Genomic DNA, 23,870 nt, shown 5'->3' with positions numbered 1-23,870 from the left:
GCTGGGGATGGAACCTAGGACCTTAGTGCCTTAGGTATGAGAGTCCATTGCATAGCCGTTATGCTGTCTCCCTAGTCCAAGCACACTTTTAAAAGCATCCAGGGCTGCTCAGGAAGTGGTGCAGTGAATAAAACACTGGATTCTCAAATACGAGATCTCGAGTTCAATCCCCAGCATCGCAGGTGCCAGAGTGATACTGGTTCTCTCTCTCTCCCACATTCATATTCCCTCCCTCCTTCTCTCTCTCTCTCTCTCCCTCTCTCTTCCATCTTCCCACCAAATCACACCTCCAGTGAGCTCGGGGCGGTGGCATTTATTGAGTGCCTTCTTCTCATCTCCGGGACGCGCACAGGGAGGGGGAGCGCAGCGGCCGGGGCGGGCAGGCCGGGGCGCGGGGGGGGGGGGGGGGGGGGGGGGGGGGAGATGGCCGGGCCGTCAGGCCGTGGTGGGGCCCCGGCAGAAGTTCCGGTTGTAGAAGTGGCGGTTGTCCCTCGTCAGGGCCGTGCCCAGCTGGGCCCAGAAGCTGCCCTGGCCGCCGGGCCGGTGAGGCCACAGGAGGACGCTCTGGCGGCAGAGGCGCTGGCGCAGCCGCACGTAGCGGGAGCGGTAGGCGTCGGGGCGCAGGATCACCAGCACCACCACGTCCTTGCGGTCCTCCAGCAGCCGCTGCTGGGCCAGGAGGAAGCTGGCCCGCAGGAGCCCGCTGACGCGGTCGGTGTGGGCCAGCACGAACAGCGTCTTGCGGCTGCTGTAGACGGAGTCCCACAGGTTCTCGAAGTGCGTCTTGCCGGGCAGCCAGTCCCGCTCCTCCAGGCACAGCCGCAGCGCCCGGCGGCCCCGGCGCTCCTCCAGCCGCACCCGCAGCTCGTTGTACACCCAGTCGGCCACGGCGCCCTGCGCCTTGTCGAAGACCACGAAGGCGTCGTAAGGCGGGGCGTCCGCGCCCCTCCGGCGGCCCCTGCCCGGCAGCCGCGCCAGGCACAGGTGGAAGCAGTACCAGAGGTCCCAGCCGCAGCGGTGGTGCAGCAGGGGCATGGCCAGCCCCAGGGCGGCGGCCAGCAGCGAGAAGCCGAAGCAGTCCCAGGACAGGGCCTCGTCCAGACACAGGCGCAGGTCCTGCGTGAAGATGCTGCGGCCCTGCAGCTGGCCGGGGCTGCCGCACTTGACGCGGCTGGGCAGGCCCGGCACCACGGCCTGCACGTCCAGCAAGAAGTCCACGAAGGCCGCCCCGCAGGCGCAGTGCAGCGGGTTGGCGCTCACGTCCAGGACCTTCAGATCGGCGGCCAGGGAACCGAACCAGGAGGCCTCCAGCGTCCTGAGGTGGTTGCGGCTGAGGTTGAGCTCCCGCAGCTGCGTGGCCCGGGTGAAGAAGGCGAGGTCCACGGAAGCGATGCTGTTGCCGCTGAGGTCCAGTCTCCGGAGCCGGGTGCCGGCGGGCAGGCTGCCGTTGGTCAGGGCCTTCAGCTGGTTCCCCGCCAGGTCCAGGGCCTGGAGGCTGGGCAGCAGAGCCAGGCTGCTCCAGTTGAAGAAGGCCAGGAAGTTGTTTCGGAGCTGCAGCGACTCCAGGCTCTTGGGGAGGTTGTCCAGGTTGCGGGCCAGGAGGGTGTGCAGGCGGTTCTGGGACAGGTCCAGCCGGACGAGGGAGCTCAGGCCCTGGAAGAAGTAGAGGTAGAGCTCCCCCTCGGCCCACATGCGGTTCAGGTCGTTGCCGCTGAAGTCCAGGGCCCGCAGCGAGAGGCTGCAGAGACGCTGGTTCACACGGCTGTGGATGGCGTTGTGCGCCAGGCTGAGATAGCGCAGGGCGGGCAGCTGGGCCACGAAGCTGAGGTTGTGTCCCACGCCCTGCATGCTGAAGGGCTGGCTGTTGTAACTGAGGTCCAGGGCCTCCAGCCGCGGCAGCTCGGTGAACGAGCGGTTGTGGTAGAGGTCCAGTTTGTTGTGGGACAGGTCCAGCACCCGCAGGCTGGTCAGGGGCGTGAACTGCGAGCCGTTGACCTGCGAGATGAAGTTCCAGCTCAGGCCCAGGCAGCGCAGGTGCGGGAGCCGCTCGAACATCTCGGGCCGGACGGTCGCCAGGTTGTTGCGAGACAGGTCCAGGGTCAGGCTGTGGTTCCGACAGCCCAGCGTGAAGGGCTCGGAGCCCGGGGCGGACAGCAGGCTGGGAGCCAGGTCCCCGGGGGGCGGCCAGGAGGCCTCCCCGTCGTCGTGGTCGTCGTTGTCCGCCGCCTCGCTCCCGACGGCGGCCGCCGGATTCACGGCGCTGCTGATGCGGTTGTTGGACAGGTCGACGAAGCTCAGGCCCGAGAAGTTCCCGAAGATGTTGAGCTGGGCCTGGTTGATGAAGTTCATCTGCAGGTGCAGCCTCCGCAGCCGCGGCAGTTTGTACAGCGACTGCAGCGTCGTCCAGCTCAGCGATCGGAAGAAGATGCCGTGCAGGTCCAGCTCCTGCAGGGAGACCAGGTTCCGGAAAGAGGGGGCCAGGCGCAGGTGGGCGTAGGACACCTTCTTGTGGTAGTTGAAGGACAGGTTGAGCTTCCGCAGACGGCTCATGTTCCGGAAGGCCGTGGTGGAGGTGATGCAGTTGTATAGGAAGTTCTCACTCAGGTCCAGAGTCACCAGGTTGTCCAAGCCACGGAACCAACTGTTTCTCAGCGTGAAGAGGGAACTGTCCTTCAACACCAGGCCCTCCAGGTGGCTCAGGTGGCTGAAGGTGTCGGGGTGCAGCTGGGGGAAACCCTTGGGACACTCCACGCAGGGGTTGGGGGCGTGGTCACAGCGACGGCAGTTCCCACCCACGTCCAGCACCCTCAGGGCGGTCAAGTTGGCCAGGTCCTCGGGCCCCAGGGTGACGATGCGGTTATAGGACAGCAGCAGAGTCTCCAGGCTGCGGGGCAGGCCGCGGGGCACGGCCGTGAGGTTGTTGTACTTGAGCGACAGACGGGTGAGGTTGCCCAGGCCGAGGAGGGCGCCGGGGGCCACGTGCACAGCCCGGCCACAGGGGTTCTTGTAGTAGCAGTTGCCGTCCATGAACAGGGAGTGCAGGGCGTGCAGGCCGGCCAGGTGGGTGGGGTCGAGGGCCAGGATGTTGGTGCGGCTCAGGGACAGGGACAGCAGGGAGCTGGGCAGGGCGGGCACCGTGGTGAGGCCGTTGTAGCTCAGGTTCAGTTCCTCCAGGGCAGCCAGGGCCAGGAAGGTCTTGGGCTGGATGGTCATGAGGCAGGGGAAGTGCATGGGGCTGAGGCCCCTGGGCGGGCAGTTCCACTTGAGGTCCAGGTGCCGGAGGTTGGACAGGTGGATGAAGTCGGAGTCGTGCAGGTGGTGGATGCGATTGGAGGCCAAGGACAGTCGGCTGATGTTGCCCCGGGCCGAAGCCTCCGCCGAGAAGTGGGGCACGGACGTGAGGAAGAGCCAGTCACAGTTGACCAGGCCACTGCTCTGCAGCTCACAGGGCAGGAAGGCAGGCAGGGTGCCCAGCGCCAGGGCCACGGCCAGCTGTGCCAGCTGCACCAGGAGAGGCAGGGGGTGCGGGATGCCTAGACCCTGTGGGGTGGAGACCAGCTTAGTGAGTAGCTCCACTTGCAGGAGGGCCCCCGGCCGACCTCCCAACTCCCTCCCTCCACACCCTTGCAGGGAGATGATGCCCTCTGCCCGGCCCCCACCCTACGAGGAGCCTGGATTTGGGTCTCAGACCCAAGCTTTGCCTCAAAATGGGAACTTAGAACTGACTCTTAACCCCACCAATGTGTCCTGGAGCTCCGCTTCCCCAGAGCCCCACCCCACTAGGGAAAGAGAGAGGCAGGCTGGGAGTATGGATCGGCCAGTCAACGCCCATGTTCACCAGGGAAGCAATTACAGAAGCCAGACCTTCCACCTTCTGCAACCCACAATGACCTTGGGTCCATACTTTCAGAGGGTTAAGGAATAGGAAAGCTATCAGGGGAGGGGATGGGATACGGAGGTCTGGTGGTGGGAATTGTGTGGAGTTGTACCCCACTTAAGCTATGCTTTTGTTAATGTCTCTTTTTTTAAATAAATAAAAAAGTACTGACTCTTGAGACCCGGAGTCCAGATTCACAGTCTAGACCTTTTGCTCCCAGCCAAGTCCCAGACAGAAAGGAGAGTCTCATGGCCTCTCACCCACTTAAAAAAAAATTATATATATATATATATATATATATATATATATATATATATTCCCTTTTGTTGCCCTTGTTGTTTTATTGTTGTAGTTATTCTTCTTTTTGTTGGATGGGACAGAGAGAAATGGAGAGAGGAGGGAAGACAGAGAGGGGGAGAGAAAGACAGACACCTGCAGACCTGCATCACCGCCTGTGAAGCGACTCCCCTGCAGGTGGGGAGCCAGGGCTCGAACCGGGATCCTTATGCTGGTCCTTGCGCTTTGCACCGTGTGCACTTCACCACTTTTTTTTTTAACCTGGGCATGGCTCAGCTCTGGTTTATGGTGTCGGGGACTGAATATGGGACTTTAGAACCTCAAACACGAGGATCTGCTGCGTGATCACGATGCAACCCCCTTATACCACCCCCGTTTTTTTGTTTGTTTTGTTTGTTTTTTGTCTTCATTGTTATTACTGGGGCTCGGTGCCTGCACTACAAATCCACTGGTCCTAGGAGCCATTTTTTTTTAATTGGATAGGACAGAGAGAAGAGAGAAAAAGGAAGACAGAAAGGGAGAGAGAAAGACAGACACCTGCAGACCTGCTTCATGGCTTGTGAAGCGACCCTCCTGCAGGTGGAGAGCTGGGGGTTCAAACCAGGAAGCTTGCACAGGTCCTTGTGCTTTGTACTATGTGTGCTTAACCCACACAGCCCCTCCCCTATTTTTAAATTGTCACCAGAGTTACTAAGGGGACAAATCTACCTCTCCCAATGGTCTTACATTCTCCTTTTTTTTTTTTTAAGATAGAGACAGAGAGAAATTGAGAGGGGGAGATAAAGACAGAGACACCTGCAGCACTGCTTCACCACTCATGAAGATTCCCACATGCAGATGGGGACGGGGGTGGGGAGTGGGAACGGGTGCTTAAGCATTGCCGGGTCCTTAAGCATTGCTACGCGTGTGCTCAACTGCATGTGCCACTGCCCAGCCCCTCCTCCACTTTCTATTTCCCTTCCTCAAGGCCATTCCTCTCCCCCACCCTGAGGAAGGGGGCACCCGGCTCCTCTCCCTCGAGTTGCTCTCTCCCTTTGGCCAAGACCAGGCAGGAATACGGGCCCCTTGCTGCTACCCGGAGGCCCAGCTAGCGCAGGGACAACCACCTGACCTAACCTAAGAGATTATTAGGGACGGAGTGGACAGGGTTGAGGGGGGTGGGCACTAAGGGTCAGACAGAGCACGATGCAGAGTCCAGCCTGGCGTGTGGCCCCTCAGCCTCAGCCTCCTGGTCCACATCAAGTGCCCAGATCTCAGTGCTGAGAGAGGGAGAGGCATGGTGGTGCTAGGTCTGCAAGGCTCAGTGACGGTCTCTGGGGACGTGTGGGCAGCCCCTGCCATCTAGCCCACATCTCTCCCACCACATCCCGGGCTGTCTCCTTCCCTAGGGGGAGGAGTGGGGGCTGAGGGCTGCTGTCCTACCATGACGGGAAGTGGGGGCTTCTCCAGAGGGTCCGGCTGGCGACTGGGCAGCAGCTGCAGGGCAGGCGGCTTCTAGCCCCTGTCCCTCCCCAAGTCGCAGGCTGTGGAGAAGAGAGGAAGTGAGACTCACACTGTCCCCCCCTTGTCCCCTGCCTGCCTGAGACTGGAGGGAGGGTGAGGGGAGCACCGTGAGTGAGTCACAGGCCATTTGCATAGGCAGATGGCAGACAGCCCTCCACACCTTCCTGTTTCCTCTCTTCTGCCCCCCCCCCCCAGCATCCCAGAGGGCCTCACACCTGTCTCTGGGGAGCCCAGGGAGAAACAGGCCCAGAGGTGGGAGGTTGGGAGGCCTGGAGGCCCGGAGCCCAAGAGGGCCAGTAAGAGACAGGAGTTGGGAAGAGTGCTGGATTGGTGGGGAGGGGGTGACCTGCAGACGTCCCCCCAGGCCTCAGCACCCAGCACCTCCACCCCTGCCCCACAGGCAGCACTCTCAGCCCAGTGACTCCTGACCCAGCCCCTTCCGCAGGCTGGGAGCTCTGCTCCACCACCTCCACCCACCTCACCACTTCCTCCTAGAGCACCTCTCTGGTGCTTTGGAGGTGTTTGTGAGGTGCCCGTGACCCTGTGTCTGAGCCTCCAGCTGCCATTTCCATGCTCCTCCTGACCCGGGAGACTCCAGGGTTACTCAGACTAGAGACCTCGGATGGCCTAGGACCATCAGCAAGTCCGAGTGAACACAGGGTCAGAACCTGCTCTCCTCATGGGCTGCGCTGCTGTTTCTGCTCTCACACCTATCGGCCCCCCACCTGCAGGGGAGTCTCTTCACAGGCAGTGAAGCAGGTCTGCAGGTGTCTGTCTTTCTCTCCCCTTCTCTGTCTTCCCCTCCTCTCTCCATTTCTCTCTGTTCTATCCAACAACAAGAATAACTACAACAATAAAACAACAAGGGCAACCAAAGGGAAAATAAATAAATGTAAAAAAAAAAAGAAAAGAAAAAAAGACTTTGCAAGTAGGATTTATTTGTTTTTTTCCAGGGCACTACTCAGCTCTGGCTTCTGCTGCTATCAGGAATTGAACCTGGGACTTTAGAGTCTCAGGCATGAGTTTCTCTTCATAACCATTCTGCTGTCTCACCTAACTGGAAGTAGCATTATGGTCTTAGAATGGAGAGAGTATCAGCACACAGTCCACAGTATTTGTTGGCTCCGTGGGTCTACAGTGGTCAGCCCTAGACAGGCAGAGGGTCTGAGCGACGGCTGAGTGGTTGAATGACTAGACGAATAGGGCTCTTGCTGGGAGGAGGCTGGCTTGGACGTCACTCGCCCTTTCTTCAGGGCCATGCCTGGGCATAGCAAGACAGGCTCCGAGCTGTCGGGCACCCAGTTGGCACACAGCCCAGGGTGTTGAACAGAGGCGGGCAATGGCCGTCTTCCTGCCTCCCTAGCTGGCAGCCTTAGGAGTGGACAAGGTCAGACCTCCTTCTCTGGGTCATGGCTAGTCCGTTCCTTCTTTCTTTCTTTCTTTCTTTCTTTCTTTCTTTCTTTCTCTCTCTCTCTCTTTTTGCCTCTGGGGTTCACTGGGGCTCAGTGCCAGTGTTACGAATCCATTGCTCCTGGACACCATTTTTTTTTTATTGGATAGGACAGAGAAATAGAGAGGAGGGGGAGATAGAGAGGGGGAGAGAAATACAGGCACTTGCAGACCTGTTTCACCATTTGTGAAGCAGCCCCCCCCCTACACACAGATGGGGGGGCTGGAGGCTCCGACTGGGATCCTTGTGCAGATCCTTGCACTTCATACTCCATGTGCACTTAACTCCATGCGCCACCACCTACCCCCCTTTCCTACTTTTCTAAGGGCTCAGCAACGCCCCAGTGATGGCATCTGGCCTGATCCCCTCTTTAAGATGTTCTCCCAGGAGAAAAGACAAGTGTCTCTGTAGCAACTGAACTCATCACGGTGGGCCCCACACATCTTCACCCTGCACACAGCCCCACCCGGAACGGGAGAGGCCATTGCTCAGAGACAGAGACTGAGACTGGGTCCCACTGAGATCCAGGTCCAGTGACAACTATCCCAAAGGCTCTGGGACCAGGGACCCAGGCTGCAGGGAGGGGAGGGCAGATGTGCAGATACCCAAGAGGGACTGGTGAGAAGTCTGCACACACACACACACATACACACACACATGCACACACACACACGCACACACGCACACACACACGCACACACACACGCACACACACACGCACACACGCACACACGCACACACACACGCACACGCACACACAAACTGGAGACACCACACCTCAGAGGTTCACTCAGCACACCTTAGCCCTGCAGCAGAAAAACCCAGTGGGCAGAACTTACCAAGGCAGTGAGCTAGAGAAGCCCCCCCCCCAACCTACCCACTCCCAGACCCATATCCCAACCCTGGGAACTTGTAAAGAGGTTCCCTCCCATACTAAAGCAGACTTTGCAAGTAGGATTATGGTATTGGGGTGGAGGGAGCATCCTGAACTTTCCCACTTGTCTCTACAATGTGGGGACAGAGGAAAACTGATTGCAGGCCATGTTACTATAGAAACAGATGGACAATTAGAGGGCTGGGCAATACCACAGTGGGTTAAGCGCACGTGGCGGCAGAGCATAAGGACCAGCATAAGGATCCCAGTTCAAGTCCCCCGCTCCCCACCTGCAGGGAAGTTGCTTCATAAGTGAAGCAGGTCTGTAGGTGTCTCTCTTTCTCTCCCCCTCTCCTCTCCATTTCTCTCTGTCCTATCCAACAACAATGACAGCAATAATAATAATAACAGTGATAAACAACAAGGGCAACAAAAGGGAAAAAAAGCCTCCAGGAGCAATGGATTCGTAGTGCAAGCACTGAGCCCCAGCGATAATCCTGTAGACAAAAAAAGAGGAAGGAAGGAAGGAAGGAAGGAAGGAAGGAAGGAAGGAAGGAAGGACAGATTGACAGTGGTCTAGGAGATGGCACAGTGGATAAAGCACTGGACTCACAAACATGAGGTCCCAAGTTCAATCCCTGTCAGCACATGTACCAGAGTGACATCTGGTTCTGTCTCTCTCTTCCTATCTTTCTCATTAATAATTAAACAAATAAAACCTTTAAAAAGAAAGAAACAGATGGACACAGAATCATGGAAGATGCTCTGTGAAGAGGAAGGAGAGGGCCACAAGCCAAGCGGAGTAGGTGGCTTCTAGGAGCTGGAAAAAGCAAGGAGACAGATTTATTTCAAGGTCTACAGGAGGAACCAAATCTGCCTGCGTCTTGATTTGCGGCCCATCGAGTTGGATTTCTCCCTGCTAGATTTACAACGACTGTAAGAGAATATATGTGCAGTTAGTCGGCAAAACAGCTCACCCTCCGGTTAGTGTGCCCAGCCCCACTTCCACTGCAAAGGAGGAGGCTTAAGTGCTATGGTTTCCTCTCTCTCTCTCTCTCTCTCTCTCTCTCCCCACCTAAAAAAAAGTTTACCTGGAATGGTGAAGTCCCAGTGACAATAAAAAATAAAAAAGTGTTAGGGGGCCGGGTGTTGCGCGCATGTTACAATACATAAGGACCTAAGTTCGAGCCCCTGGTCCCCACCTGCAGAAGGAAAGCTTTAAGAGAAGTGAAGCAGGGCTGTAGGTGTCTCTCTACTTCTCTATTACCCCCTTCCTTCTTGATTTCTAGTTGTCTCTATCCATAACTAAGTAAAGACAAATAAATAAAATTGTGTTGTTTTAAGTCACAAAGTTTGAGGTGCTTTGTTTTGGCAGCCATACTCCCTGACTCCTTTCTCTTTTCTTTTTTTTTAATATTTATTTATTTATTTATCCCCTTTTGTTGCCCTTGTTGTTGTAGTTATGATTGTTGTTGTTTTGATGTTGTCATTGTTAGATAGGACAGAGAAATGGAGAGAGGAGGGGAAGACAGAGAGGGGGATAGAAAGATAGAAACCTGCAGACCTGCTTCACCGCCTATGAAGCGACTCCCCTGCAGGTGGGGAGCCGGGGGCTTGAACCAGGATCCTTAAGCCAGTCCTTGAGCTTTGTGTCACATGCGTTTAACCCGCTGTGCCACCGCCCAACTCCCCCAACTCCTTTTTCTAGGCAGAGATGTGGCTGTCACTAAAGATGAGCTCATGCAAGCGAGGGGTCCCATGTGAGGCAGTACCTTCACGCAGACACACGGACCTGGAGAGCAAGGGCCCCACCTGACAGGCCAGCAGGCCCCTTCACAGGAGGAGAAAGTCACACACACAGGTCTTCCCACGTCAGGGCCAGACGCCAGCGTTGATTTAAAAATATTTTATTCTTTAAAAAATACAGCATTAACCATCTTGTCCTGCAGGGAACTCTGCCCAGTCAAGCCCCACCTGATCCCACCCTTGTGGCCAAAGGCTCCAGGGCTACACAGGCCTCCCACCTCAGTTCCCCTGAGGGTCAGGCTCATGCCAGGTTCCCTTGAACCAGCCAGGTAGGATCCCCTGGCACCCTGGGCACACAAAAGAGAGGCGGGGACAGCGATGAGGACACAGATGCCAGCCCAGCGACTCTTAGAAGCTACAAAACGGTCCACTCACCGCCCTCCTGTCCCCAAGAAAACAACCCTCTCCTGGAGCCCAAGCTAGGAATCAGGGAGCAACCGGGAACAGGGTTGGGCAGGGGGCAGGGCGGAGTGGGCAGGTGGCCCCGCAGTTCACATGCTGGCGTGGCTCACATCCAGCCACCTAGCTGTCGTCCCCGTTCTCACCGGGGCCACGGATGAGACGCTTGTGGCCCCGTTTGCCCCCTGGGCCCTTGGGCTTGGCGAAGGCCTGCTTGAAGGCATGCTGCTTAGGGTGCACTTCCTCGTACAGGAACTCAGCTGTCAGCTCTGCCCCGTCGCCGATCTCAATCTGCGTGGGGCGAAACAGTGGCCACAGGGCTTAGGACACAGTCCCCTCAACCACCGCCATGACCTCTCACACCTCAGCCCTGAGGTGCCCTCCCAGCTCCGGTGACACAGAGCACACGCTACCCGCTAACTGCCTTCCGGACTGGGGAAAGGACATACCTAGTTGCCCAAGGTTAGAGCTGGACTGTGCCACCAGTCCGCTGGGCCCTAGGCAGCGCATGTCAGCCCAGGAGCCTTAGTTCCCCCACCCACCCAGCAGGACGACAATGATCCCTGTTCTGCCACCGGCTCAGAACTCCAGTGCCCCATGGAACGTGGGCACGGACAGGGCCCTGGGGGAAGCGGACCCACCTTCTTGGCGACCTCCAGCTGGAAGTCCTGCTCCACAGAGTCCAGGAGGCGGCTCTTACAGCTGGAGTAGAGCATGCGCTCCTTGATGCTGCACTTGTAGCCCGGCATGGAGTAGATGAACACTGCAGGGAGGGTGGGCAACGGGGTAGGGCCAAGGCCTGAAGCAGAGGCTGGCCCACCACATACACACACACACACACACACACACACACACACACACACACAATCTCAGATCACAAACACACACACACAATGTCAGATCTCACACACACACACACACACACACACACACACACACACCACACACAATCTCAGATCTCACATCACACATACACACACACCACACACACAATCTCAGATCTCACATCACACACACACAAACACACCACACACAATCTCAGATCTCACATCACACACACACACCACACACACAATCTCAGATCTCAATCACACACACACACACCACACACACAATCTAAGATCTCACATCACACACACACAAACTCAGATCACAAACACACAAACACACTACACATACCACAAACACCACACACACAATCTCAGATCTCAGATCACATACACACACACACACACACCACACACACAATCTCAGATCTCACATCACACACCACACACACAATCTCAGATCTCACATCACACACACACACACACACAATGTCAGATCACACACACACATACACACACACACACATCAGATATCCCATCACACACACACACAGCCCCCAGACCACCCAGCCGCAAGTCTGGCTGCTCCTGGCTTGTGTCGAGGACCCCGTCACGGTAGCTCACCCACAGATTCAAGGCGGTCACCCTGGTGGGTGTGCCTGTAGAGGAAGAAGTGGTAGCGGGCGGTGTCTCGGGGCACCCTCGAGGGCAGCTGGGCCACGTCTGTGGGCTGAGTGTGTACCAGCTCAATTGTCTCCCGCTCCAGGTCCAGTTTCTGCCAGAAGGGCAAGAGGGGGTATTGGTTTGAGGACAGGGGGCCCACCCTGCCCAAAAGAATGCTTCAAGGGGGGGAGTCGGACTGTAGCGCAGCGGGTTAAGTGCAGGTGGCGCAAAGCACAAGGACCGGCATAAGGATCCCGGTTCGAACCCCGGCTCCCCACCTGCAGGGGAGTCACTTCACAAGCGGTGAAGCAGGTCTGCAGGTGTCTATCTTTCTCTCCCCTTCTCTGTCTTCCCCTCCTCTCTACATTTCTCTCTGTCCTATCCAACAACGACAACAACAATAATAACTACAACAATAAAACAACAAGGGCAACAAAAGGGAATAAATAAATAAAATTAAAAAAAAAAAAGAATGCTTCAAGGGGGGCCGGGTGGTGACGCACCTGGTTGAGCGCACACGTTACAATGCACAAGGACCCAGGTTTGAATCCCCAGTCCCCACCTGCAGGGGGAAAGCTTTGCAAGTGGTGAAGCAGGGCTACAGGTCTCTCTTCCTCTCTATCTCCCCCTTCCCCTCAATTTCAGGCTGTTTCTACCCAATAAATAAATCAAGATAATTTGTTTTTATTTATTTCTTTTCCCTTTTGTTGCCCTTGGGTTTTTCTTTTTTTATTGTTGTAGTTATTGTTGTTGTTGTTGTTAGATAGGACAGAGAGAAATGGAGAGAGGAGGGGATGACAGAGGAGAGGATAGAAAGATAGACACCTACAGACTTGCTTCACCGCAAGTGAAGCGACTCTTCTGCAGGGGGGGAGCGGGGGCTTGAACCAAGATCCTTACGCCGGTCCTTGCACTTAACGCACTGTGCTTCCCCGCCCGACTCCCACATCAAGACAATTAAAAAAAAAAAAAGCAAACTTTAAAAAAGAATGCCTCAAGGTGGCATCAGTTGGCAGATAGGTAGGAGCCAGGCTGGAGCCTCCTGGGCCCAGGCCTCAAGCTGTCCCCTTAGGAAGCTCTGCTTGAGGAAACCCTCACCCAGGGCAGAGTTCAGGACAGTAGGGAGGGTCTTGACCTCAGAGAGGCCCCACAACTGGGCCAGGCCACCTCAGAGCTGAGACCTCTGGGAGGACAGAAAAATCTTTGAAGGGAGACACTCTTCTGCTTGGGAATGGGGGGGGGGGCGGTACGGCAATCTGAACCTCTGGGACAGAGGGGCCCTGCCTGGGAAAGAGAGGCAGTTGTGGGGCTCAGGGCTGAGTGGACAGTGTGAACCCAGGCTTGAAAAACTGTATGCAAGGTGGGGGTTAAGAGCACACATTACAGTGCATAAGAACCTGGGTTCAAGTCCCTGGTCCCCACCTGCTGAGGAAAAGCCTCATGAAGCAGGTCTGCAGGTGTCTGTCTTTCCCTCCCCCTCTCTGTCTTCCCCTCTTCTCTCCATTTTCTCTCTGTCCTATCCAACAACGACGACATCAACAACAACAACAATAATAATAACTACAACAATAAAACAACAAGGGCAACAAAAGGGAATATATAAATAAATATATTTTTTAAAAATCTTGGAGCTGGGTGGTTGAGTGCACACATTATATCCAATACACAAGGAGCCGGGCAGGGCTGCAGGTGTCTTTCTCCCTCTCTATCTCCCCTTTCCTTCTCAATCTCTGTCTCTAGCCAATAAGTGCAAGGACCAGCAGAAGGATCCTGGTTCGAGCCCCCGGCTCCCCACCTGCAGGGGAGACGCTTCATAGGCAGTGAAGCAGGTCTGCAGGTGTCTGTCTTTCTCTCCCACTCTCTGTCTTCCCTCCTCTCTCCATTTCTCTCTATCCAACAATGACAACATCAATAACAAGAACAATAGCTACAACAACAATAAAACAACAAGGGCAACAAAAGGGAATAAATAAATCTAAAAAAAAAAAAGAAAGAAAGAAAGAAAGGGGAGTCGGACGGTAGTGCAGCGGGTTAAGCACATGTGGTGCAAAGCATTAACCGGTGTAAGGATCCCGGTTCGAGCCTCCAGCCCCCCACCTGCAGGGGAGTCGCTTCACAGGCGGTGAAGCAGGTCTGCAGGTGTCTGTCTTTCTCTCCCCCTCTCTGTCTTCCCCTCCTCTCTCCATTTCTCTCTGTCCTATCCAGAAACAACAACATCAATAACAACAATAATAACTAGAACAACAAGGGCAACAAAAGGGAGAATAAATATTTTTTTAAAATTTAAAAAAAGAAAGAAAGGAAGGAAGGAAGGGTATGCAGTGGGGCCGGGTGGTGGTGCACTTGATTCAATGCAAATGTTAGAATGAGCAAGGACCCAGGTTCAAGCCCTGCACCCCCACCTACAAGGGAAAGCTTCACGAGTGGTGAAGCAGGGCTGCAGGTGTCTCTCTCGTCTCTCTCCCTTCTATCACCCCCTTCCCTCTTGATTTCTGGCTGTCTCTATCCAATAAATAAATAGTTTCAAAAAAAAAAAAAGAAAGAAAGAAAAGAAGAAAGAACGAGTATGCAGTGTGGAGGGCAGGACGGGACCACTGTCGCCCAGGTGTCCCTGCAGGTGAGCACAGATGGCGTGCACACAGCCAGACCCTCCGCAGCGAGTGAGTGCACACAGAGGAGCAGGCAGGGCTGCGGGGACACGGCAGACGGTACTTGATGGAGCTGAGCGGGCACGCTGGGGCGTGTGCACGGCGGTCGGGGTGGGGCTCGCACCCGTGCCCAGGCACGGAGTGGCACTCACCAGCTGGATATAGTTGATGGCCTTCTGCCTGAGCTGCTGGAGGGCCTGCTGGGCATCCGGCTGCAGGGGGAAGGCGAGGCCCTGCAGAGTCTGGTGCTTGCTCTCCACACTGATCTCGGTCTTCACCTGAGGGTGGGTCTACTATGAGCAAGACCCTCGCCTGCCGAAGGCACAGGGTCTGCCTGCCAGGCTGGGCTTGACCTCGGGGGGGGGGGGCGGTGGGGGAGGAGGGCCTCGGGAGGGGGCATGCGTCCACCCTGTCCCCAGGGCCCGGGCACCCACCTCGTTAATCCGAATCTGCTGGAGCTCTCGCTCAGCCGAGGTCAGAGGAGCGGGAGCCGCACAGGACGACAGGTGCTTCTGGTACCCGGCAAACGAGAGGTCGTCCTGGCCGGGCAGACACAGGGGCCCAGATGAGCACCTTAGGCTGACAGAAGCATCCCAGCCACAGCCCCCGCCCTCTGCCGTGCTTCCCCACTCCTCTGTAACCCTGCTAGCACCCACCCTCTGGGAGCCCAGCTTGGGGAGGGGCTACCTTCACAGTCCCGAAGAGCTCGTCCTTGATGTGGCCACCCCCAAACTCCTTCTTCACTGTGGCCCGCGTGGCTGCATACAACATCTTCAGCCGCACCTGAGAGGCAGAGGGTGCTGGGAGGGGCCCCTGGGCACGACTGCACCTCTGGGTGGAGGCCCTTGGCAGCGCTGTGCCCATACAGCCAGCAGAGGGCAGAGCACTGAGCCCAGGGTGCAGTGGGGCAGTGCAGTCCACAGGGGGAGCACCCCACCCCAGGAGGCTGTGCCTTGTCACACTACAACACCCTTCGTCTCTTCCCTCAGACTACTCAGGCCAAGGGCTTTTTACCTTTATGATTTTTATTTTATTATGATTCAATAATGTTAAAAAACCGTAAGGGGGGTCAGGGGGTAGCGCAGCAGGTTAAGAGCACATGGACTGGCTTAAGGATCCCGGTTCGAGCCCCCGGCTCCCCACCTGCAAGGGGATCACTTCACAGGCGGTGAAGCAGGTCTGCAGGTGTCTATCTTTCTCTCCCCCTCTCTATCTTCCCCTCCTCTCTCCATTTCTCTCTGTCCTAGCCAACACGATGACATCAACAACGATAAAACAATAAGGGCAACAAAAGGGAAAAAAACGACCTCCAGGAGCGGTGGATTCATGGAGCAAGCACCGAGCCCCAGCAATAACCCTGGAGGCAAAAAATAATAATAATAAAATAAAATAAAAATTAAAAACCGTAAGCATTACTTTGGCTTACGGCGGTGCTAGGGATTGAACATGGGACTGCAGAATCTCAGGCACGAGAGCCTTTTGCACAACCGTTATGCTGTCCACACACTCGGGGCCTTGTTATCTTGCTCAGACCCTGTGTCCCCACTCCCAGGTCTTGAGGCCGGGCAGGGCTGTTGGGACTCACAGGGGAGTTATCAGGTGACCAGGCGAGGAACAGCCACTCGAAGCCCTGGGCATTCTTGGAGTCCAGGCGGTAGAGCAGGTAGCAGGGCTGCTGGGGATCCAGCAGGGGTAACACGGCGCGATCGTAGTCCTTGCCCCAGCAGTCCACTGGCTCCCGTGAGGCGCCCAGCACGAGCTGCTCTGGGGGCAGAGGCTGGGTGAGCCAAGGGAGGAGGAGTCATGGCCCACACCCACCTCCGGCCTCCCTCTGGCTGTGGCGCAGGCCGGCTGGCCAACAAACCCGTGAAGCGGGAGGCGGTGTAGATGGATCAGCAAGTTTGTGAGTCATAAGGATCAAAGCCGCTGGCTCTGGGCTTCCTCTACACACATGTAGAGTTGCCTCTGGGGTCATGTCCACATGTGACCCAGCACAGACAAGCTAACGGTGTGGCCCTCTTGGGGTGCCCACATCCCATACCATCCCAATGAACGGCTCTACCATATCACCTCCCGCTGCCCTCTTCCCTCAAGCCAGGGACTTCTAGAATCCCCAGCACAACACCCTTCTCAGAATAAACGTGCTGAGGGAGGTGTACCGGGCCACAAGGAACCCCCAGGAGGAAAGGCATGTGGGACAGAGGGCGATGGGTCTTACCAGGTACCGGGTAGACATTAATTAGCCTGTTATCACCCACCAGCTGCAATCCTCTCCCCCCAAAGGAACAAATTAAAAGCAACCAACGCACTCACCTCCCACCTCCGTACCCACCCCAAACTGCACACCCAGACACAGTCCTGCCACCTCCCTGGCTGAACGGAGCATCAAGACTAGACTCACACTTGACCCACAAGTCTCCACCTGCAAGCTCGAGCCTCACTGGGCAGCAAAGATGACAAACATACCAATACCTAGGCTGCAGCGTGAACTAGACGCAGGCAACCATCACCACCTGGCTGAGAGGCCCCGGCCCCTGACTACCTGACTACCCAGGGAATTCTGGGTCTCAGCCTCCTCCCCCCACCCTCCCAGAACTCAGATGTGGTCATGATTCAAAATCATCAGTCACAGGCTAGAGAAGACACCCACAGTACTAGTCAAGGCTGCTTAATTTGCTGCCAACAAATTTTTTTTTAAGATTTTTTTAAATATTTATTTATTTATTCCCTTTTGTTGCCCTTGTTGTTTTATTTTTGTAGTTATTATTGCTGTTGTTATTGATATCATCGTTGTTGGATAGGACAGAGAGAAATGGAGAGAGGAGGGGAAGACAGAGAGGGGGAGAGAAAGACAGACACCTGCAGACCTGCTTCACCGCCTGTGAAGCGACTCCCCTGCAGGTGGGGAGCCGGGGGCTCGAACCGGGATCCTTACGCCGGTCCTTGCGCTTTGCACCACCTGCGCTTAACCCGCTGCGCTACCGCCCGACTCCCGCTGCCAACAATTTCTTTTGTCATCACTGGGGCTTCACTGCTTGGAGCAGACTTTTTTCAGAGAATAGGTAATGATAAATAGACAGACAGAGGCCACAGCACCAGAGCTTTCTTAAGTGCAGAAGGAGCCAGGCCCAAACCTGGCCATGCACATGGCCAGAGCAGGTACCCGATCCAACTGACCTGTTTTGCTGGTCTCTTGAGGGGTGAGGTTTGGCCTGCTGACTCGGGAAGGCTTCACTAATGACCTACTAGAAGGACCCTGACCTTGTGGCCTAGAAGGTGGTGGCTAGAACTTAAAAAGCAGGGGCCAGGTGGTGTAGCACCTAATTGAGCACATACCTTACAATGCATAAGGACCCAGGTTCAAACCCCTGGTCCTCAACTTTGGGGAAAGCTCCATAAGCAGTGAAGCAGGGCTGCAGGTCTCTCTCCTACAGGTCTCCTTCTCTCACTCTCTCTCTCTCTCCTCCTCCTCTTCTTCTTCTCTACCTCCCACCCTCAATTTCTGTCTCTATCTAAAAACAAAGAAAGAAGAAGAAGAGGGAGTCGGGCGGTGGCGCAGCGGGTTAAGCGCACATGGCGCAAAACTCAAGGACCGGCGCAAGGATCCCGGTTCGAGCCCCCGGCTCCCCACCTGCAGGGGAGTCGCTTCACAGGTGGTGAAGCAGGTCTGCAGGTGTCTGTCTTTCTCTCCCCTTCTCTGTCTTCCCCTCCTCTCTCCATTTCTCTCTGTCCTATCCAACAACAACGACAACAACAATAATAACGACAACAATAAAAACAACAAGGGCAACAAAAGGGAATAAATATGTTTAAAAGTTATAAAAAATAAGACAGGGGCCAGGCGGTGGCACACCTGGCTAAGCGCACACATTACAGTGCGCAAGGATCCGGGTTCCAGCCCCTGGTCCCCACCTGCAGGGGGAAAGCTTCACAAGTGGTGAAGCATGGCTGCAGGTGTCTCTCTGTCTCTCTCCCGCACTATTTACCCCTCCCCTCACAGTTTCTCTCTGTCTGTATTAAAAATAAAGATTAAAAAAATTAAAAAAGATAATCCTCTTTAAAAAAAATAAATAAATAAAATAAAAAAATAAAAAATAAGACAATAAGGGCAACAAAAAGGAATAAGTAAATAAATAATTTTTTAAAAAAATTTTTTAAATAATAAGAAAAAAAAACATGAGGTACTGAGTTCCATCTAGACATAGTATTGGTCTGCTTCTATCTCCTCTCACTGGTGTTAATAAATCTTTAGAAGGGCTGAGAAGATAGCATAACGATTACACAAAAAAGATATTCATGCATGAAGCTCCCAGGTTCAATCCCTGGCACCGCCACAACCCAGAACTCAGCAGTGTTCTGGAAAAATAAATTATAAATAAATCTAAAAAAAAAAAGGAATCTGACCCAACTAATTTCTTTTCCAGAGAACTACTGAACTCTGGTTTACAGTAGTACTGGGGATTGAACCTGGGACCTCTGGAGCCTAAAGCATGTGAGTCTTTCTGCCTTACAGCCAAGGGCAGGGTCTCAGTACAGAGGGAAAGGGGAGGAATCCCCTAGCCTGGCCCCCTCAGGACTCAATCTGATTCTCTGCCTCCTTAATCCCCCACTCCACTTAAGGATTTAACTCAAACTCACCCACCTCCCCAACCTGCCCAGCCAAGCCTAATACTTCCCTATCCTGCTCTCCAAGCAAACTGGACAAGAGTCCCTTCTCCCCACCGTGGGGGTACTCCCAAGGCCATGGCCGCAGTTTCTTAGGTCTCCCTTTGGTCAGATGTAAAACCAGGCCAGGCTCACCCACCACAGACGGAAGTGAGAGGCACTAGCCATTGACAGAGTTGCACAGACACTCCATCTAACCCCGTCCTGCCCAGACTGGGGGCGGGAGGGGGGCTAGGACCCCGGCCCCTCGCATTTCTGGGACTCTCCCTTGCTCTCTCCCCAGCTTCAGTTTCCTGCTCAGTATAATGGGGTTAACAATCATACCCACTTCCAACACTCTACTATGAGGAAACTGCAGTAGTGGGGGCAACCCTCCCCCCCCACACACACACACCTCCCATAAAAGTAGCTGGATACAGTCCCCAGCCCCTGCCCTCACCCCCACCCACAGGGTCACTCACCGTCTTCAATGACGACTTTGATGAGCCGGACAGAGCCAGCTCGGGCCTTGGCAAAGAATTCCTTCAGCTCTTCAGTGGCTACAAGAACAAGAAACATGGTGATGGGGGAGTTGGGCAAGTGGGGCAGGCAGTGTGGGCAGCGACACACTCAGAACCTGCCGTGTTCCGCAGAGTCTCTGGTGGAGGAGCCGGGAGCCGGGTTAAATATGCCCCCTCCATGTGACCAGAAACCTGAGACGGCCGATGAATGCAGCCTCCCAAATTTAGTCAGCTGAGGTGACAGGTGGGTGGCCTGTTGGCTGGAGCAGTTCTGGCAACAGGGAAGGTGGGGAAGGGAAAGCCCACTGAGGGCTGGACAGGGGAGAAGCTGGACCAGCCAAAATGAAAGGTCCCCCACACGCCTCAGGCCTGCCCCCCAGAAAAAGGCCAAAACTGGGCTGGCCAAGGCCACTCTCAACACTATCCTATCACAGAAACACGTGAACAAAGGCCTCCCCCAAGGGGCACTCACCACCAGGTCCATGAACACACACATGCGCATGGAATATGGTACGTGTGCCAATAGGTCCACCATCTCTGAGAGACAGAGAAACACACATGCAGAGACTTTTGTATGTGAACACACGCTCAGCTGGTCAAGCACAGACACACATGTAAACACACACACACACACACACACACACACACACACACACACTATACCCAGGATGCTAATAAACACACAGGCACAGAGCTCAGCCAAGACTTTTGCTGGTAAGAGGATATACAGAGTCTATACAGGATGGGGCCAGGTGGTGGCACACCTGGTTAAGCACTCACATTACAGTGTGCAAGGACCCAGGTTCAAGCCCCTGGTCCCCACCCGTAGGGGGGAAGCTTCATGAGCGGTGAAGCAAGACTGCAGGTGTCTCTTTGTCTCTATCCCTCTCTATCTCCCCCACCCTTCTCAATTTCTCCGACTCTATCTAATAATAAATAAAAATAGGGTGGGGTGGGGAATCGGGCGGTAGTGCAGCAGGTTAAGCACACGTGGCGCAAAGCGCAAGGACTGGGGCAAAAATCTCGGTTCGAGCCCCCGGCTCCCCACCTGCAGGGGAGTTGCGTCACAGGCGGTGAAGCTTGTCTGCAGGTGTCTGTCTTACTCTCCCCTTCTTTGTCTTCCCCTCCTCTCTCCATTTCTCTCTGTCCTATCCAACAATAATGACATCAATAGCAACAACAATAATAACTACAACAACAATAAAAAAAACAAAGGCAACAAAAGGGAAAATAAATATTTTTTTAAAAAATAGGATGGGGTAATAGCATAGTGGTTATGCAAACAGACTCTCCTGCCTGAGGCTCTAAGGTCCCGGGTTCAACCCCCCCACCCACACCATCATAAGCCAAAGCTACGCAGTGCTCTGGTAAAATAAAATAAAGTTAAAACTAATAAATAAGTATATCAAAAAAGAAAAAAACAAGCCTATGCATGTATACCCAGCCTGAGGCTACCAGTCAGGTGAAGGAACAAGTTCCCATCCCCCCCTCCCCCCAGACAATTGGGAAGGCTTCCTGGAGGGGTAACTCTCAGAAAGAAACTACCCCCCAAACAGACCTGTCTCGGTCTGAGAGACACAGAACGGGAAGGTGGCAGCCAGTGGTCACAGGTCCCGGTGTACAGTGAGGCTCGCGGTCGGAGCTAGTAAAGCACAGGGAGTCACAGCCACGCTAGTGGCTCAGACAGGGAAACCAAGGCCCAAGTGGAGAAAGACCCTGCTCGGGTCTCTGGGTGTCTGGGTGTGCAGAGCCAGGCCAGTATGACCTTGAGGCTGCTCAGGGGTCAGGAGAATTCCCTAGGACACAGCTGGAGGGCTGAGGTCAGAGAGTATTTATAGGCTGGGCATCTCAGGGGCGGGGGCCTCTAGGAAAACAAGGTCGAGTCACGTCCTCAGGTGGCCACCTCATGTCCACTTGCCTTCCCTCCCACCCCATCCCCCGCTCCCCACCCCATCAAGAGTGGGCAGGGTCCCCGCACAGCCCTGCTGGGTCAGCACACACCAGGCAGGGTCTGAGGAAGAGCCTGGCTACTGGGAACCCACTTTTCCTTCTAGCTGTTATGTGTGACCCCTAACCTCGCTGAGCCTCCAGCTCACCTGTAAGGTGATGCTAACGTCCCCAAGCTGCAGAGACAGAGCAGTGCCAGGAGGAAGTGCTCAGTACTGAGGCCTCAGCTAACAGCACATCAGGAAGTTTGATGAGGGCCCTGACTGGGGGCGCCCCCATCCCTGCTCAGACCTCCTACCAGGAAAGGACAGAAGCCCCCCCCCACACACACACACACACAAGGAAAAGGCTGCCGCACATCCTTCTAGTGTTACCAGAGCAAAGTGACACCCCAGCAGGGGCAGAGACATCCCCTGCACCCCCACCCCAGGCCTCCTCAGTCACCATCAATAATCCAGAGGCCAGCCTGAGACACCAGAGCCTTCCTCATCAAAGATTCATGCCCCTCCCCACGCCTCGGGTTACAGGTCCCTTCTCTGCTATGAGGTCAGAAGACCCACACCTACAGTCAGGGCCAGGTGGGCACCTGGGCATCCAGAACCATCTCCCCTGCCACCTCCTCAGGCAGAGGAAGGGAAAGGAGGGCGATCCCTGGTGATCTCCCACACAGGCTTATCTGCCTACATGGCAGGAGGCAGGATGCCACCCCAGGACCTGTCAACTCCCCTCCCCTCCCAGTGAGGGCAGCAGCTGTGACAAAGGGAAGGAAGGGGCAGGCCGGGCTCAGGGCTGTTCACTCTGTGGGCTGAGTCCTGAAGCTCCCCCTTCCAGGAAGCTCCAGGAGAAAGGCTGGCCCCCAACCCACACCTCTGCCTTCTCCAGACCTGGGGGGTGTGGGCTGGGCCAAGGAAACCCTCTCAGGAAGCTTACAGCCACAGAATGGCCACAACCGCAAGCCAAGATCCCAAGTGAGATCCAGCGGTCAGGCAGGGTCGATGATGGTGGCCCTGGGCAAGGATCTGGATGGGTGTGAGCGGTGGCTGGTGGCCAAACTGCCTCGCTGTCTGGGCAGGCAGCCTGAGCCTTCCCTCACAAATGAGCAACAAAGGGGACACTGAGGCTTCGACAGTGGCCAAGACACCGGGTTCCTGGCCACTGCTTCTCTCCCAGCCTGAGGAGAAAAGCAGGGCCTTTGGGGGGGGGCGGTTAGTGCTGTGGGATGCACAAACTTGGGGGGCAGGGTGGGGCCACCATTAGTCTGGGGTCTCTAGGGGCCAGATACTTCCCCACAAACACCTTATCTGGACAGAGCCTCTTCAGTACCCTCTGCCTGGAGCTGGGGACTTCCGACCCTTACAAGGACAGACTCAAGAGATCAGACTAGAAAGTGGAAAGGAAATCAGAGGCCAAGGTCAGGCTAGCACTCTCCATCCCACTTTGGGGGCCCTGTCCCTGGCCTGCCTGCAGGCCTAAACCTACAACTGTGTGAGGCTCCTGGGCAGAGGGAGCTGAAGGTGAGATCGGGGTCCAGTCCTCAGACACAAGCCCATTCAAGCCTCCCACTGACGCATCTGGGACGAGCATCATCCATGGCCACAAATGCACCCCGAGCTGCGAGACACCCACAGACCTGTGTACATACACAGTCACGAGACGGGGATGGCTAACGATGGTTCCATGTGACAGGGTCCATTCAGTCATTCGTGCATGTTCATCAATGACCGGAGCCATGCACCAGCAGCCGTGGCCAGATGTGCCAACAGGACCCCACACACAAGTGCACATGCGTGTACACTCCCCAGATGTGCACATCCGGGTACACCCACCTCCAGAAAGAAACGAAAACACACAGATGGGCACACTTGCCCACCCCCGAGGGGCACGGAGACACTGCCAACCCAGCTGAGCATGTCCATCTCCCCCTTTGACACCACCCCCAGATGTGTCCGCCCCGGGAGACCTGCAGCTGCAAAAGGGAACAGGAAGCTGCGTCGGGGCTGGTGGCGGGGAGGAGACCTGCCAGGAGCTGGGGAGGGGGCGCAGCCGCCTGCGGGGATCCCCGGCCCCCAGCTCGCCCGCCGCCCGCGCTCACCGTGGATGCCGGTCTGGTGCGCCATGGCTCGGAGCCCTCGCGGCCCTGGCTCGGCTCCACCCGCTGGGGACCCGGAGGAGGAGGAGGAGGGGGATGTGGCGGCGGCGGCGGCCTCGCGCAGCTTCCCGGGCGGTGCCGCAGGACCCGCCCCCAGGGCGCCCCGCCCCCAAGGGTGAGGCCGGGCGGGGCGGGGGCGGGACTCGGGCGCGCGTGCGCGCAGCCTGCGCCGGGCGGGGGGCTCGGGGCCGGGAAGCGGGCGGCGGGTCGGTGCGCCTGCGCCCGTCTGTCTGTCTGGCGGCGGTGCCTGTGGTTCCCCGCAAGG

At 55.9% G+C, this 23,870-nt stretch overlaps 1 protein-coding gene across 3 annotated transcripts; it reads right to left on the bottom strand.

Moving 5' to 3' along the window:
- Positions 1 to 393: 393 nt before the first annotated feature.
- Positions 394 to 23,696, bottom strand: LOC103110047 (twinfilin-2). Of its 3 annotated transcripts, none has more exons than XM_060204560.1 (9): positions 23,549 to 23,696; positions 19,471 to 19,548; positions 15,930 to 16,108; positions 15,032 to 15,127; positions 14,779 to 14,883; positions 14,497 to 14,622; positions 11,658 to 11,808; positions 10,817 to 10,969; positions 408 to 3,533 (listed from the first exon to the last, which is right to left on the bottom strand). In XM_060204560.1, the coding sequence occupies exons 1-9, from the start codon at positions 23,571 to 23,573 to the stop codon at positions 436 to 438; spliced, it is 4,011 nt and encodes a 1,336-aa protein (XP_060060543.1). In that variant the 5' UTR covers positions 23,574 to 23,696; the 3' UTR covers positions 408 to 435. The 3 variants fall into 3 exon arrangements, with proteins under 3 accessions (XP_060060542.1, XP_060060543.1, XP_016041943.2); XM_016186457.2 differs by lacking the exon at positions 408 to 3,533 and adding an exon at positions 9,893 to 10,497 and having other exon boundaries at positions 10,848 to 10,969; positions 23,549 to 23,692; XM_060204559.1 differs by lacking the exons at positions 10,817 to 10,969; positions 11,658 to 11,808; positions 14,497 to 14,622; ... (3 more) ...; positions 19,471 to 19,548; positions 23,549 to 23,696 and adding an exon at positions 5,597 to 5,723 and having other exon boundaries at positions 394 to 3,540.
- Positions 23,697 to 23,870: the final 174 nt, after the last annotated feature.

The sequence above is a fragment of the Erinaceus europaeus genome, chromosome 12 (genome assembly GCF_950295315.1).
Source record: "Erinaceus europaeus chromosome 12, mEriEur2.1, whole genome shotgun sequence".
Taxonomy (NCBI): Eukaryota; Metazoa; Chordata; class Mammalia; order Eulipotyphla; family Erinaceidae; genus Erinaceus; species Erinaceus europaeus.
Note: the sequence above shows the minus strand (reverse complement) of the source record. Positions and strands in the feature narration are given on the sequence as shown.